Source organism: Babylonia areolata, chromosome 1, assembly GCF_041734735.1.
Source record: "Babylonia areolata isolate BAREFJ2019XMU chromosome 1, ASM4173473v1, whole genome shotgun sequence".
NCBI lineage: Eukaryota > Metazoa > Mollusca > Gastropoda > Neogastropoda > Buccinidae > Babylonia > Babylonia areolata.
The window spans coordinates 65,749,309-65,767,632 of record NC_134876.1 but is presented as its reverse complement, the minus strand read 5'-3'; the positions used below and the strand labels follow the sequence as shown (position 1 = coordinate 65,767,632).

Below are 18,324 nucleotides of genomic sequence, written 5' to 3'. Positions count from 1 at the left end.
CTCAGCACAAAGACACACACACATAGACACACACAGAAACACACACACACACACCGACACAGACACACACACATAGACACATACACAGACACACACAGAAACACACACACACTGACACACAGACACAGACACAGACAAACACATAAACAAACACACACCGACACAGACACACACACACACACAGACACACACATAAACACACACAGAAACAAACACACACCGACACCTACACAGACACAACACACACACACACACACACAGAGAAACAAACACACACTGACACAGACACAGACACAGACATACACACATAAACACACACAGAAACAAACACACACCGACACAGACACAAGACAGACACACACACACACACACACACACACCAACAACCATATCTCCAGGCATACACCTGTAAACACTCAAAGATCTCCATGCACAGACACATAAACAAGACATACATGTAAATAATCACCCTCATAACGCAGGCACATAACATATATCATACTCAAATGACAAAATGTGCTATTAATTTTCTTCTGCAAAAACATTTACCCCACATAACATTCTTTACATAGCCTCCTATTTTTCATGCAAGAAATGGCTGTTGAAAAAAAAAAAAAGAGAAAAAAAAGCGTGTACTTGCTGATCTGTAACCCTGGTTAATACATTCTTTACGTAGCCGCCCTCCCTCCCTTCCCACCCCTCCCCCACTATTTTCATGCAAGAGCTGGATGTTAAAAAATAATTTTTTTTTTTTAAAAAAAAAAAAAAAAAAAGCAACAACAAAACAAAGCCTATACTTGCTGATCTGTAACCCTGGTTAATAAAGAATGTGCCCTTTTTCTTTTTGGATACTTTTTATTTAGCAAAAAGAAACAGTGCCCAACAAATGATATGTATTTGCATTATTGTTTCATGACAACTTGACATAATTAATTAGTTAAAAGAAGAATTCTGTTTACTATTATCAGAAAATATTCACCATATGTTAAACTTGGTAGCAAATGGGGCAGTTGTAGCTCGATGGTGTCTCCTGTGAACTATGTTATCTGACTGTCAAATGTCTGCAGCTAGTTGGGAATCAGGATGTCACTTTTTGTTGTTGTTGTTGTTTTTTGTTGTTGTTGTTGTTGTTGTTGTTGTTTTTCTTTGTTTGTTTGTTTTGTTTTGTTTTGTTTGTTTTTTGTTGTTGTTGTTTTTTTTGTGTGTGTGTGTTTGAAAATACCCTTGCTAATTATTACCACGCTTGTGTAATATGCAACTTGTCACAGGAAAATTGTCATGGTGATGATGTTGAAGAGAAAATATAACCTCCATTGCAAGTGGGGGAAAACAAACAAACAAAAAAAAGTAGAAAAAAATTTTTTTTTTTAAATAAAGAATGTGCCTTGCTTTGTCCCATCTTGTCAAGCCTCCCAGTGGGAGTGAACAGTTACCTAGAGAATTGGCGTAGGTGTCGGCGATCCAGCTCATCTCTCGCTCTCCTGTGCCCATGTCAGGGGCTGGCACGTCGATACCGGGCCCTGGAATCAAACAACACATGCTTCCTTCCTGCAGTTCCAGTTTCAGTTTTAGCTATAAGGAGGTGTCTGAGCATGCTGACGGATCCATAATTATAATGCACCCTACACCACACCTGCTGAAAGAAATAAAGGTAATGAATATATAAATTTTCTAAAAAGCAGCAGATGCCGGCCGCACATGTCGCATACACCCAACAAGCTGATGAGGACCTGAGAGCCTATCTTTGGTTTGTGTAAAACATTAATGTGAAAATGAAATAAAATAATGTGGCAAAATAAACAAAATAGAATAAAATATAGTGAAGAGAATGTGGGTTCCTGCAACTTGATGCATGATGTTCCCACTTAATTCATCACTGCTATTCAAACTTGAGCTGATGCACGGTTAGGAATTTACTCTTTGTTTTTTAGTTCTCCTGGAGACAAACTGACCACACACACGCAAAAAACAAAAAAACAAACCAAAACAAAATCGCTTGTCCCCCAACCCCTAATTTCTACTTGCCCTCCCTAAAGAAACGGTAATTAAAAGTAACTACCAGCAGTGCAATAACAAGACATAATCCATTATATGAGCAGTGGTATATATTAGAGGAAAATGGGTCAGCACTGAAACTGACTGCCCAGCCACCCTTTCACTGACACAAGTCAGAAACTGGGTGCCCAATGGACAAGTAGAGAGAGAGAGAGAGCAATTCCACTTGTCCGTAAAAAGGTTCAGTTGTCCTGAACTATACAGGTGAGTATTTCCAGCCTTGTAATGCATAACCACTCAACAGCATATAATACACACACACACACACACACACACACACACACACACACCTGCTCAGTGATCTCCAGGCTGTATTCAACAAAGTGAAAACATACTTAAACACTCAGACCAATGACTTGGTGGGTGGAGATTGGGGATTTTGATGATGGTATGGTGATTGTGATGAGTGATAAATTGAATTAATAATTTAGAAAGCGAGAGAGAAGGAGAGACAAATAGAGAGTGAGAGAGAGAGAGAGAGAGAGAGAGGGAGAGAGAGAGAGAGAGAGAGTGTGTGTGTGTGTGTGTGTGTGTGTGCATGCATGCACACTTTGATTATTTCCATGTACAAAGGCATTTCTACAAAAATATATACATGTATACAACTATATATCCTGCTTTTCTTAGTTTACATTACTTGTGTAAAAATACCAAATGATTTCATTCCTAATCCTCCCTTTGCATGCAAGAGCACACTGTCTGAAACTCAATACGTGCCTAAACTGAGAAACAGCTCCCAACATTATTTTCTTTTTTTTTTTCCACCTCCTTTTTAGGTTTACTGTACTGTCCTGACCTCATTTTTGTTACCTTTTTTTTTCTTTTCGTGTTCTCAATAAACCCCGTTTTGATGCAATGCTCTGTACTGCCATCCTGGGAGCTCCCACATTTGACTCTATCACCATTCCTCCCCACTCCCCTGTCTCCTCCAAAGGAAAAAGGAGAACAATGACATTGACTGGGAGCCAGTCCCTCTTGACAAGGAGATCTTTACAATGACAAGGACAGTGGGACTCAGGTAGCTTAAAATAGGTGTGCGTGCGCGCGCGCGCGCGTGTGTGTGTGTGTGTGTGTGTGTGTGTGTGTGTGTGTGTGTTGCTGTTGTTGTTGGTGTTGTTGTTGTGTGTGAATGTGTGAACATTTCTGGGGGAGAGAGAGAAAGAGACAGTCAGAGAGAGACAGATATATATAGAGAGAGACAGATAGACAGACAGACAGACAGACAGAGACAGACAGACAGAATTACTATGTCAGCTGCATGGCACAGGATAGCTGAGTAGACCCAGAATTCATTTAAAGTGCACCAGTTTCAAAACCCTTTAAATAGGAAGCAGCTTATCTATCTTTTAAGATCCAACAACTGCTAAATTGATGTGTGTGTGAGTGTGTGTGTGTATGTCCATGTGTGTGTGTGTGTGTGTGTGTGTGTGTGTGTGTGAAAGAGAGACAGAGACACAGAGAGAGGAGGCAGGCAGACAGACAGACAGACAGACAGGCAGGCAGACAGACAGAGGGTTCATAAAAGCACTAGATAATGACAATTCTGATGTCATCTGTTTTGTTTGGACTGTGGGCCTTTTTTACCCTGCTCACCGTGCATGAATGGTTGCTGATGGCAGCTTTTACTCTCTGATGCTGATGACCCAAGTCTACCTTTGCAGTGTGTGTTTGAAAAGGACGCTTCCCATTTTGTTACAATTGTTCCCCTCATCAATAAACAGTGTCTCCTGAGGAGTCTGCTGTCATGAAAACATTACACTTTCAACACACATAATGATTATTTCAACAATCAATAGCCGTATGTGGGTGTGTGTGTTGGGGGTGGGGGTGGGGGGTGCATGGGTGTGTCTGTGTGCATGTGTATGTCTGCATGCATTCATCTGCTTGTGTACATATGTGTGTGTGTGTGTGTGTGTGTGTGTGTGTGTGTGTGTGTGTGTGTGTGTGTGTGTGTTAGAGAGAGTGAGAAAGAGAGAATGAGAGAGATTGAGAGAGAGAGAGAGAGAGAGAGTGTGTGTGTGTGTGTATGTGTGTGTATGCTTGCATGTATATTTGCGTACATGCATGTGTATTTGTGTGAATATGTGTGTGTGTGTGTGTGTGTGTGTGTGTGTGTGTGTGTGTGTGTGTGTGTGTGTGTGTGGCCATTCATGTATGTGTGTGTGTGTGTGTGCGCGCGCACATGCGCGCGCACATGCACACACTTGTTTTTTCTATGCCAATGAGTATGTCTGACAACTGTCTGCCCGAGGTGTGTCTTGGTGGACATAACATAATAATACATGTGTATTTTACCATATCCAGCAGCATGGGACAGACTGAAGATGACATCACTGTGTAAAGGAACGTGAATGTAATGCTTTGTGTGGTCTCTAGGAAATTCAAACGTGTACCTGTCTCCTTAGATGCACATTTCATATTGTGTTGCAAGCATGTGTCAAATGCCCCCACATTAACTTCGCTTTGGAGGAGATAATAAAGTCTACTTTACTTTGACATTTGACGGCACACACTTCATACCCAAAAAGGTCAGATTCTTTTTCTCCTGACACAAATCCCTTTGTCACAAATGCAACCATCAGAGAAGGAAGCAAATTATTTGTAGACATCCCTGAAGACGAAGTATGGCTGCCTACAAGGCAGGGCAAAAACGGTCATGCACATAAAAACCAACTCGTGTACGTTTGTGTTGCAGCCCACGAATGAAGAATAGTTTGTAAACCATCTGGGGGGAGGATTTGAGAGGGGAGTGTGTCCCCATCCTCAGGGGGCAGAGGTCAAAGGGTGCAACCTCTGTAAACATAATTATTTTTTACGTTTCCTTCCCCTGACAAGAAAATGTCATCTCCTCCATGTCAAAGGAAACATTATTGTCAGACACAAAACAAAAAACAACAAACAAATATGAACAAAGAACAGAAACATTATAATGTACCATAATCAGACTTTTTTTTTCCTCCATGTGATACACAGTGACATGACACACAGCCGTTGTGTTAGAGTTTGTACATGTTTGTGTGTGTGTGTGTGTGTGTGTTTGTGCATGTGTGTATCTCAGCATTATTGTATGTGTTCATGTGTTAGTGTATGTGTGTGTATGTGTGTGTAAGTGTGTGTGTGTGTGTGTGTGTGTGTGTGTGGGTGGGTGGGGGGGGGGTTGTAAATCTGTGTGTATATGTGACATGTCTATGTGTGCATTCTTTTTTCCTCAGAATCAGAAACAAAATTGATGAAAATAGCTATTTCTTTCTGGTAGTTTATAATGTTCCCCCCAAGAAATTTAATTATCTGTTTAACTGAAAGACTGACAACTTGGCTGTGTGAGTGTAAAACTAGGCAAGCGACACAAGCTTTGCAGAGTACCTGCAAAAACTGCTCAACCAACACAAACTTTTGAAACCAAATTCACTCATAGAAACATGATCTCCACCACTTAAACTCTTCACAAAGACAAGTAATGCTCACAGTTGCCTACTTTCGCAATGTCACACACCAGTGCACATAAAATCTACAGTGTGAGCAGCATACAAAGGGTCTGTAATGTGTGTCTGCGCCAACAGCAGCTCTATTTCAGTTCAAATTGTATGTTTCACGCTGCAATGAATGTGCCCTTTCTTTACTAAGAGCACATGATATATGACTGTATATTTTGAACATGCAGGGGCATGAAAGAAGTAGGTTAGTGCATGCTCTGCACACATGAACAAGCACACACACATAAACACAAGCGCTTAACACGCAAACAGTGACACGCATGCACACACATGCAAACACACACACACACACAGAATGCAGAAGATATGTCCATGTTCTGCACACACACACACACACACACACACACAACTACTGCTGATATGTCTATGTTCTGCATAAATGCACATACACTCTCCCACATGCAAACAACCATGCACACAAACACACACACTTGAAATTTTTTTATAGCTCATCTCCTTCACTCCCTAAACAGCTGGGCATGCCGTCCAATACAACAGCTGGGCTTATTGTCCCCTTCCCTTCCCCCCCCCCACAACCCCCCCACCCCCTCACCACCCTTACCCCCTCCTGAGGCTGCAGTGGGAGGATTTGTGCATGTGTGTTTTTAGTGTGCAGATGTCATTGTTGTGCTTTTCATTGTAAACCCTCAGGGCTTTTGTAACATTTGAATGGGTGTGCCAAATGCCATGTTTTATGTATATAAAAATATGGTGGGGTTTGTTTCGTGTGTGTGTGTGTGTGTGTGTGTGTGTGTGTGTTTGCTTACATAAATATCTGTCTGATGTTTGTCTCAATGCAGTCAATGTCCTCTATGCTGACTGCACTGTGTAACATGTGTGGTCAATGTTGTAAGTTAGAACACCTGACAGATGTTACACCTCCCCCCCCCACCCCCCTTTTTTTTCTCAATATTTTGTGTGTGTGTGTGTGTGTGTGTGTAAACAACTATACAGGCATAACAGGTGGGAATCAACTATCTGTTTTCCTGCATTCCAAACAATAATTTTTTTTTTTTTTTAAAGAGGCTCACAGCTCAAAATATGCATCAGTATTATGATCAACAGATTAGCAAGACACTTGCCCCAAACACAAATATTATTTCACTGGTCAATGAGGAATCATTGTGTACATCTTCTTACAATAAAGCCAAAGGTTAACTGCCACTTCTGTTTCAGGCACAGCATGCAGTCTCTCATACATATATATACTCGTATATGCACTCTCGCTATTTTCATATCACTAGAGAAATGTCACTCTGACTTTCAGGCCACAACCATCAGTCCTGGCTACTGCCATTGGCAGGTGAAGTAGACACTGTATATAACTCCAAGAACTAATTCCCCAAAACAGTTCCTTGCTCTGCCTTTTATGGTCTGTATAATACCTGGGTCATACTTGTGATTCTTGTCCAATTAAAACAAAGAAACTGCTATTTTAAAAGCCACATTTACACACACACACACACGTGAGCGCATGCACAAAAAAAAACAACCCAAAACAACTGCTGCAATGCAAAAGAAAAACAGACAAATAGTAAGGGCTGCTGGAAACGAGGAACCCGCAGTCTGGTTTCCTCATCTTGTCTATCTCCTGTTGACTGTTGGGGCATCAGCTAAGGAAAGCTTAGTGACACATAACCAGAGCTGTCTGTCTTTCAGTTACTACAACTTGGGGAAGTACACTCTTCCACTCTTAAGTTCACGAATGAGAGTAAATGGAGAAGTGTAGTATAGGATCTTTAGTACATCTATACATACAATACAGCTAGCCAGCTTTGGGCCTGCACAAACACACACAGTGGGAGGAAAACCACTGAAATAGGTCAGTGGGCTGGAAAGTCGGTTGGCAAATGTGGTGCTGTATTCCTGTTGAAGCTACGTCTGGATTTTTGCTGTCAGGTGGAGCTGGCACAAAATTGGGGTTGTCTGCATGGCTGTTATCTTCTACACGCTTGCTCTGTGTGTAGTATGCTTCTGGTGCCAGTTCTTGGACAGCCTGCTCCTCCCATTCTGTGTCCAATAACCTTGATTCATAGTTCAGCCTGTGCAGAATGCTTTTGGAAAGCCTTTCTCACTACATGTTTTCTGTGAAACAAGATTTAATTAAGCACAATGGATTCCTTTAATACCCTACAAACAAACTTCTGTTTGCACTAACATTTATAGACACAACAAATTCAACAAATACATTTTCTCAGTTCAAAGACATAATCGAAATGGTGTTCCTAAAATAATAAGCAAGGAAAAAAACGTGTGTTATTCAAGTTATTTTAACAGACAGTATTTATTACAAGCAATACAAATCCATGTCAAATGTCAGTGAAAAATAAACAGTGTGTTTAACTGTAACCCCAAGAAAGAGAACAGAAGAGTAGATCTCTGTCATCACAGATAGCGCACCAGCAATAGCCATGTCGATGAGGTCAAACACATTTTGTTAACCACTGTAATGCTGATTTTTTGTTTAAATGTCCAATTTAAAACATATACAGAAGTGTGAACGTGCAATAGAACATCTGGAGAAAACAAACAAACAAACAAACAAAAAACAACAAAAGAGAAGAAAAGGATTAAACACCAACAAGCAGAAAAAAGACACATAAAAAGGTGATACCGATTACAGCTGCTCAACCAAACAGGTAAGACTATCAAGTGCACATTATCTTTGTCTTCACCCTGAGGGCATGCAGCAAGTCTTAAGCTTTTCTTTGTTTTATGGGATCTTTTGGGGGGATGAATTTCATTACCTGTGAACAATATTACTGGCAATTTAAAAAAAACCGGATGCAATGTTGCAGCGTGAAAACTTCTCATAAAAACTGACAAATTTTCAGCTATTGTTAGATGCACACCACCATTAAATGAAAGCCAGTGCGTAATGAATTATTCAAATCATGACAAAAAATGCAAAACAGTTCAGATCTGCAATGAGTACAAAACCTTTCCTCCAAAAGACTTGCAACATCTTAGCTATTTCTACATTTTAAAAAAACAACCCAATTTGTAGCAATTTCATCACAGCAAAATGTGCAAATCCCTGCAAATCATCTCTTTCGTGTCTGGCCTGAAAACCTACCGCTTTCCAGATCAGCTCCTCCATACCTTGCCTTTTTCTATCTGTGGTTTCTCTGGCTTTCTAACTGTATTTATAAAATCTGCAAGTTTTGTCTTCCATCCCTTTGAGTCATGCATGTGAAAGTTGGGTCTCTGATCACTTTGATCTGTTTCCACAGAAGATTCAGCACAATGAAAATAACAATTATCATTACTACCATTATCATTATCATCATCATCATTACTTTTAATGAAAAGAAGCGTTTGTTTGTTATGGATTTCTGGATGTGAAGGAAGATAATATGGATACTTATGTTATGCCTATCTTTGGTCAGATACCAAACTCACAGAGCTTTATAAACCTGGGGTCATTGGCACACCAGCCTGCCTACCTGGATACAGCCGACTGACGGCTACCACTGGGCATTCATCATTCGTCTTCTATGTCATTCAGTCAGGTTTCAGTCACACACACACACACACACACACACACACACACACACACACACACTCATGTAACATTTTATGTGTAGGACAGTTTTATTTATATACCCTGCGAAGGCAGTCCTATTCCATTTGGGGGGAGCGCAAGCTGGGTATGTTCTTGTTTCCATGACTCATCGAAAGAAAGGAGACAGAGACAACAACATTACCAATAAAGCCTTTCTTGGCCAGCTCCACTGTGAAACGACGTGTGATCTTCTCCAGCTCATGCTCAGAGTACCTCTGAGGGTTGATCTTCACGCCCGCCTTGGCGCCGCCAAAGGGGACATCCACGATGGCGCACTTGTACGTCATCAAGGCCGCCAACGCCTTCACTTCGTCAATGTTGACATCGTCGCTGTAACGTATACCTGGGCACAGGAAAGAAGGAGGGAAAATAATTACGGTAATCATGGGGTAATTTGTTGCTTTCCTTTTTTTTTTCTTTTTTTTTTTTTAAACATTCTGACAATTATAATATTTCAATTTTAAATGCAGAGCATAAAAGCAAATTGAAAGAAGAAATGCAAAATGTACCGTAGGCAATAACAATGAAGAGGTGAAGTTAAATCCATATTTTCCTTGAAGCCAGTTTTATAGAATAAGAAATATGTTCATGAAAACTGGTGATCTAACATGGCTTTTCTCAGTTTCTGGATGTGTACACACAGAGAATACACCACTTGTCTACAACTTTCTTCAAAAACATTTCGAAACATGCCAAAACACACAAAATCCCTATTCTCTACTCCTTGAAGTTACATTTTCCTGATTCTCTGAATCTTAAGCCTCCTTTGCCAACAAGCTCATTTTCTCTTGTGACATCATCATGACACCCTTCTAAATTGGATGACGGTATTCAAACCAAAGGGTTTGTCTCTACAGACCTTGACAGGCATGGCTGAGTTAGTGTCTCTACAGTATAGACATTGACAGACATGTTTCAGTATTCAGTTTGTGTCACTACAGACCTTGACACAGACAGACATTTTTGAATTATCACTTAGTGTCTCTACAGACCTTGACAGGCATGTTTGAGTTACCAGTTAATGTCTCCATAGACCTTGACAGGCATGCTTGAGTTATCACTTAGTGACAGATGTGTTGGTTTTCAGCCAGTGTCTCTACTGACCCTGACAGGTCTATTGTATTTGTATTTCTGTTTCTCTTTTTTGTCACAACAGATTTCACTGTGTAAAATTCCGGCTGCTCTCCCCAGGGAGAGATTGTCGCTACACTGAGAGCGCCACCCATTTTTTTTGGTATTTTTTTCCTGTGTGCGGTTTTATTTGTTTTTCCTATCGAAGTGGATTTTTCTATTGAATTTTGCCAGGGACATCCCTTTAGTGTGTTTGAGTTTTCAGTCGGTGTCTCTACAGACTTTGAGAGGAACAGCACACTGCATACCACATATAAATTCTTGCAAGCACTTACATAACACAAACTTCATGACACTTTGATTTAAAGCTGGCTATTCCTCGTGTGGGTCCCTTCACTTGCTGAGCCATTTCAGTAATACACTCCCACCTTTACAATCATACTGCCATCCAAATCATTAAAAACAAAATAAAAAAACAAACAAACAAAAAACAAAACAAAAAAACAACCATCACACTTGATCCCATATTGAAAAAACCCTTAAACTTGTGACTTGTGATATATGGTTCACAACTTGGGCAATGGCACCTAAAGTGATATATGGTTCACAACTTGGGCAATGGTACTTATGAAAAATGTTTAACGCAGTCACCTGATATGGAAGCCCTGGTCTCTAAATGTGACATTTTTCTAATTCTATACAAAAAATGGCCGAGACGTTATGCTAACATGGAACTGCAGAAGTTTTCTATTTTGCAACAAAACATTACTTGGGTCATTGGGTCTGTGTGCATCACGGACATGTGTGCATGCACACACACACACACACACACACACACATTTATTTCTGTATACACAGAGACACTGTCTCATGCACCCTATATATTTGCATGGACACAAACAGATCAACACACAGTTGCAAATGCATTCTCTCTCTCTTTTTCTTCCTTTGTTGTTGTTGTTGTTGTTGTTGTTGTTGCCATCTTTTCTTCTCTTCTTTTGCCAGTTCATCCTTTCAAATACATTAATTTTAAATCAGGCCTTGGGTAAGAAATAAGCACATCAACTTTCCAGTCTTTGGTTGTTTTTTTGTTTGTTTGTTTTTATTCTGTACCTTTTATTTTACTTGTGTGCAAGTACACACACACACACACACACACACACACACAAACATGCAGAAGTTACCCAGACACATGCACATACACACAGACACACACCTACAGACATACCTACACACACAGAGAGAAAAGTTACTATTTGATATAACCATTCTATAACAGAATCATAAGATAAAAAAAAAAATCAAAAGATGTGGAACTATACAGATTTCATATATTTCACTAAATTAAATGGTCTAAAGACAAGTATTCAAACTCTTTCTGACGGGCGCAATAGCCGAGTGGTTAAAGCGTTGGACTGTCAATCTGAGGGTCCCGGGTTCGAATCACGGTGACGGCGCCTGGTGGGTAAAGGGTGGAGATTTTTACGATCTCCCAGGTCAACATATGTGCAGACCTGCTAGTGCCTGAACCCCCTTCGTGTGTATATGCAAGCAGAAGATCAAATACGCACGTTAAAGATCCTGTAATCCATGTCAGCGTTCGGTGGGTTATGGAAACAAGAATATACCCAGCATGCACACCCCCGAAAACGGAGTATGGCTGCCTACATGGCGGGGTAAAAACGGTCATACACGTAAAAGCCCACTCGTGTACATACGAGTGAACGCAGAAGAAGAAGAAAACTCTTTCACAGGAAAACTGATCCCCACGCCCCCAAACCCATCTCCCCGCCCCGCAACATACGACCTGTACCTAATTTACAAAACGCCTGCAGATTAGCACAGTAATGCTTTTTAGTGTTACCACCCTTCTGTGCTGTTCAAGCCACACAGGCATGACAATGGACCGTAATAATATAATCTCCTACAATACAACCCGACGCCAACGAGCTAAAGCACAGCTGAACGTTTCCTGAATGCAAGGTAAGGTAAAACTGGCTTTTTGGTCCACTGGGGTTTCCTTATCAATGAGTTGCTTCTTTGCTTTACTACTGGCTCTGCTATAAAAAAAAAAAAAATCAATAATAACAATAATAATAATAGAAGAGCATATAAATAATAATAAGTATTGAAAAGAAGAAAAGAAAAAGAAAAAGTTGTAAGCATTTTCTAAACAAAATAGGGTGGAATACAGCTGTTCTTCAGGTTTTTCGTCCTGACACAAAGTCTGTGGACCATTCCTTTGCTGATGCAGCTTCCAGCTTCCATGCACACAACAGGTAGCATGTGTATGTTCCTCCAGGTCGAAGTTACCCCAGTTCTAAGTTCCTCCAGGTCTACATTCCCTCAAGTCTATGGTCCCCCTGGCCTATGTATGTTTAATCATACATTCACTTTTATGTGCTGGTCAGCAGTGGTCAGCTGTGGTCAGTGGTCAGAAGTGGTCAGTGGCCATTGGTGGTGAGTGATCAGCAGTGGTCAGTGGTCACTAGTGTTCAACGGTGCTCAGCAGTCAGTAGCCGTAAGTGGTCACCAATGGTCAGTGATCAGAAATGACCTCAGTAATGGTAAGTGGTCAAATGCAGTTGAAAATACTAATACTAGTACTCTTAATGCAGAAAGATGTTAACATGATGCAGTGGTCAACGGTGGGTAGTGGTCAGTCAACACAGGTGAGTAGTGGTCAGTGGTGGTCATCTGTGGTCAGTGATCATTAGTGGTCGGCGATGGTCAGTGGTCAGTGGTGGTAAGGCAGCAGTCAAACAGCTGTCAAGACATAATAATGCACAAATGTGACTAAACGCAATCTGAGCACTTTTGGGTTGTGGTCAATAGTGGTCAGCAGTGGTCCTAGACGTGGGGCAAGATAGACCTTGGATAACAGAACTGGGGCAACACAGACCTGGGAGGAAGAAGAATATAGACTATGGGGAACACAGAACTGGGGGAACAAAGACCAAGAAAATGTAAATTTGTGGAAACAAAGACCTGGGGTAACATTGTTCTGGTGGAGTATAGACAGGGGGAAACTAAGAATTAGCTGGAAAAAAAATTGGGGGGAACACAGACCTGGGTGAACATTGGTCTGACCCCACACAAAACAAAAATGCAAGCTGCTCACTGGGCTTCCAGTTTTTTTTCTGTTCCATCTGAATCATTAAGACTCACACCATGGTTTAAGATATATCATGGACAGATGGATAGATACATATAGACAGATAGACAGACAGATCTAGATAGATGGATAGATGGATAATGAATTGGAGATTTAAAACACACAAAACAAACCTGGTCTTTTTTTTTTTTAGCACACAACACTTCCTCAACACTGTAAGAACCGACCACTTTGAATTACTTTTTATACGCACCTGGGTCTATCCATTCTACACTAAATACCCGTGCCTCTTTCCAAAATAGCCTGTCTACATGTATGTGTGCGTTTGAAAGTCGTGAGTAACAGCGCTTCAAACTGTCTCTGCAAAAGATTCAGTGCCGTATATAAATGTGTTATATTTATTATTTATATCATTATTCATTATTCCAGTGTTTCCTTCTAACCCCCATCCACAACATTAACAGCATAGTGTTTGTTGTCATAAATCCATGTAAAGCTGGATAGATGCCACTGTTCTATGCCAGAATTCTTTCTAGACTCACTGGTCCGTGACCTGACTTTATGTGTGAGGGTATAGCAGGGATACTGACAGTGACAGTTTCCATGGTTGGTGCTGTGTCATGGGTTGGACAATTATTGTCCTCTATACTTGTGAAGTTTGCAGTATGTGGTCTGCTTTTGTGACGGGGTCTGTCTTTTCCCACCTGCATGCACTTTTGACTTAAGTGTCAACTGCAGTATTTTCAACAGCCTTTTAATTAAAGCTTCACAGCCTTTCTGGAATGGCAGATCAATAATCATCCACCCTGATACATTATTCAGAGAGTCATGCAGGTCTTAAACAAACTGATAATTCTCCTCCCTGGCGGTCCAGTTGTAAAAATGCATTGTAACTCACAGTATTCTCAAACAACTGACAGAATACTGTCTACTACATCATTTTTTTAAATCTCTAAAAAAAAAAAATAATAATAATAAAAAAAAAAAAATAATAAAACCATGATTATTTCTTTTCAACAGCATGCTAGCATCAATAAGCAAAAAACACCAACAAACCACAACAACAAATGTAAATGCACACAAACAGCTTTTCCAGCCCTCACACAGGTTTCAGTATAATCCAAACTATGTATGTCTCTCCCTTTCCTTCCACACCCTAAGGTTACTGAAGGGCAGAGTGGGGGTCAGGTGGGTCTGCTGTTATTCAGTTGGTATTGTCATAGAGCTCGGTCTTTCTGAAGGGCAAGTTTCAGTAGCTCAAGAAGGCGTCACTGCGTTCGGACAAATCCATATACGCTACACCACATCTGCCATGCAGATGCCTGACCAGCAGCATAACCCAACGTGCTTAGTCAGGCCTTGAGAATGAGGGCAAAACTCCTCAGACTTCCATAGCAGGCCCACAAGGTCGGTGATTCAAACCTCAGCAATGCCTGAGGGATCAATGCAGTACCACCATGAGCATTACTAGCCATAAAATGTGAAGAGACTTGCTAGTGCCTTTCAAGATCAAATGCATATATATATGCGTAGACTAGACCACACACAGATTCCATGAATCATGTTTGGTGAGGTTTTTTTTAAACAGAGCCAGACCTACCACTCACAAGCCCCCATGTGTGTGTGTGTGTGTGTAAGTGTGTGTGTGCCAGCGACTGTCTGTGTATGCGCATACCAAAATGCATGTTCATTCTTGCACATGTTTGTGTGTGTGTGTGTGTGTGTGTGTGTGTGTGTGTGTGTGTGTTTGTGTGTGTGTATGTGTGCATGCCATGAAATGTTTTGATGTTTTTTGGGGGTAAGTGTTGTTTTTGGTTTTTTTCTGCCCCAGTTTCTGATATAATTATTCCTCCCACACTGCTCGTTCCAAGTCCCCCATACACAGCCACACCCAGGTTCATCCATGGCAGTCCCCCAGCACTGAGGGACTGTCGATGTTAGGTCTCCCAGAGGACACCCTGCACTGCTGCTGAATCATGGTGGTGTTCAGTTGTGCCAACTCAGACTTAACATACACAGGACACCACCAACTAAGAATAACAAAAATTGCTTAGTCGCAGAGCCAGACTGAGTGAGTATCGCAGAGCCAGACTGAGTGAGCATCCCCTCAAAGGTTGTAAACACCACCATGTCCCTCCAACAACGGTCCACCATGGATCTGCTGACACTGAAGACTTTGACAGGATTCACCCCAAGCACGGAAGATAGCATGGGTCACCATGACAGCATGGCACGGAAAGCCATAGAATTATGATGATAACGATGATAACAGCGATGCTGTTATGGAGGTCCATTTAAGATTTGGGACTATGGAACAAGACAATACTTTACACTTCCTGTCATGATATCATGGCATTAACCAGGCACTGAGATAGACACCCTTGGATTCTTTTCCAGTGGGCCAAGTGTGTGCTGCACACAGGACTTTGGTTTATCATCTCATCCAAACAACTAGAACCTCACTTTGACTTTCCAGTCAAACTTGCGAGAAAGGGCAAGACTGGGATCTGAACCCATGGACCCAAACGGACACAGTACTGACAGACAAGTGTGTTTACCATTCTGCAACCTTCCTTCCTTGACAAGGCAATGATGGTAAAACTACACATGGCTTAAAATATGTGATTTTGATATCAATCAGTCATTAATATTTGCACCAGGTTCCCAACACCCTTTATTCTCCCTGCTGTCACTTCTTCAATGCCTGAATTTTTACATGCTGACTGCTTTTACTCCTCATTATACCAGATCAGCACAGGTGTCTTTGGAACACAGATGGTATGAATGAGTTGACATAAAATCCTAGAGGACTCATCACTTTACTTTGCGTATGTGCATAGCATGCACACTAGAGAGAATGCGTGCATGTGTGTGTGTGTTAGTTGATCATCATTTTTACAATTTTACAGTGTAAGATATCAGACGAAGACAAAAACAATAACCACAAAAAGATGGGGATGGGAGTGATGCATTTGTTCATGCATGTGAGTATGTATGTGTCTGTGCACATATGTATAGTTCATATTTTCTCTCTGTGTGTATGTGTTTGCATGTTTATCCACAGAAACCAACTGGACCTGCTGAAGAGCAGACAATGGTTAATCAGAGGGATTGAAAAGACAAAGGCGTTGAAATAGAACCCCGATTATGAAGAAAAACAAACAAACAAAAAAAAAACCCCAGTGGCAATGATGTGCATGTGTCATTGATTGTGTGTGTGTGTGTGTGTGTGTGTGTGTGTGTGTTTATTCTTATCCAGCTTTTAGATGACAAACAAGTTTAATCGAAAGCAAATTACCTGTAACATGATTCTATCCAAAGGCAAGTTCAAAACATAGTTTCTCACATGCAATTCCTTATGCTTAATAAATCTCTGATTTTCAAAAATTCACAGTTAGTCTCATTTCTGATATATCACTCATCCTGTTCTCTTAAGCCCTGTGTTTCACTCTCATGTTAGTGACTTCTTCTTTTTTTTTATCCTCCTTTCACACAGTTTCAGTTCAAATTATGCATTTCACCACTCCCACTCTCAGAGCATTGTAATTTTGTAGTATATATATGTACAGATACATGTACATGAACTCAAAGGTTTTTCTTTAACACTACTCTCAGGGAAAGGAAAATAGGGCATGGGGGCAGGAAACTGAACCCAAGACTCCAAGAGCCAAAGTACTGTGACCCCAGTAATCCCTTCTGTGTGCTTGTTTGCCTTAAATATTCCCCAACCCTGTGTTTGCTTGGTTCTAGTATGATGCAACATTTTAGTAACACTACAGGTAGGGTACCTGAAAGTGGTCTAGGCCTACATGCATACATGTACATAAACCAAAAAGCAGGTCTGGGTCTATGTGTCCTGACAGAACAGGGTGGAAGTGACTTCATAGTTTTAAGTAACACATGCTGAGGGAGCAACACTGGAAGCCTGAGTGGTGAAATTTATTGATCGGACATGCTGACAAGCTAAGTGAGAACATGAAAAATGCTTGGCCTGGATATAAGCCAGTGATGATGAAATAGCTGAGTGCCTCAGTACTGCTTTCGTTCCTGTGTCATTTCCTACTTCTCAACAAAGCGTGCCTCTGTTTCTGCTAAGACCGATTACTCTGCAGTCTGGGCTACACAGGCAAACAGGAGATACCAACAGCTCAAATGATCTCTCACCAAATAACAGTCACTGGTTTATAAAAAAAAATGTGCACATACTACCTTGCACTGGAATTCACTTTCCCATACAAAAAACAAACAAAAAAACAACAAACTGAAACAGGTACTGAGGTAGACCTTTTCTTAGGTAAGCCCAAAGACAGTGTCACCAGAATTTCTAGTCACTTCAGAAATTCAGGGTCACTGTGACCTTCAGAGGTGAGGGAAGAGAAGAGAAAGAGTGGGGTAAGGAGGAAGGATAAAGCTTAAAATTTGTGCTCAGTTACTTGTACTTGTAGTGGTGTGGGGAAGGGGAGGGGGTCAGGGGGGGGAGGGGGAGGGTATGTCTGTGTGTGTGTGTGTGCGTGTGCGTGTGTGTGTGTGTGTGCGCGCGTGGGTGTGTGTGTGAGAAAACGAATGTGTCAGTGTCTGTATGTGTGCGAATGTGCACAAGTGCATGCGTGTACTAATTTTTTTAATTTTTTTTTTTAAGTTTAAAAGTTTTGAAAACAGAAAAAGAGTAAAACTGCAGTCCAGGGGGTGGGTGAATGAGTGGGAACAGGGGGTGGCAATGTTGGAAGGGCACCGAGGGATGAGGGAATGCAGAACATCACCATCATAGTTTTCATACACATCTACACCACACAGATCTACATAGTTCCACAAGTTCACAAATTGTACCGTTGCAACTCTTCACATATATAGGCCAAAACAATGTCTTCTGTAGCATTTCTGTAACATTTTCTAACACTGCATAGAGTTCATAAACTGATAAAGGTCACCAGGTCATTTTAAAACTGGTTTACTTACAACACAAACTGTAAGGACATTTCATGGCTTGATTAGACTATCTTGTTGTATATGTTGTAAAGCAGCAA

At 41.0% G+C, this 18,324-nt stretch overlaps 1 protein-coding gene across 1 annotated transcript in view; it reads right to left on the bottom strand.

Annotated features, from left to right (window-relative positions):
- The window catches only part of LOC143285759 (glutamate dehydrogenase, mitochondrial-like), a 34,570-nt gene that overhangs the window by 13,765 nt on the left and 2,481 nt on the right, over nucleotides 1-18,324 (bottom strand). The window contains exons 2-3 of the mRNA XM_076593180.1: nucleotides 9,257-9,457; nucleotides 1,434-1,520 (exon numbers count right to left, since the gene is read on the bottom strand). Coding sequence (XP_076449295.1) covers nucleotides 1,434-1,520; nucleotides 9,257-9,457 — 288 coding nt within the window. The remainder of the gene's footprint in view (nucleotides 1-1,433; nucleotides 1,521-9,256; nucleotides 9,458-18,324) is intronic.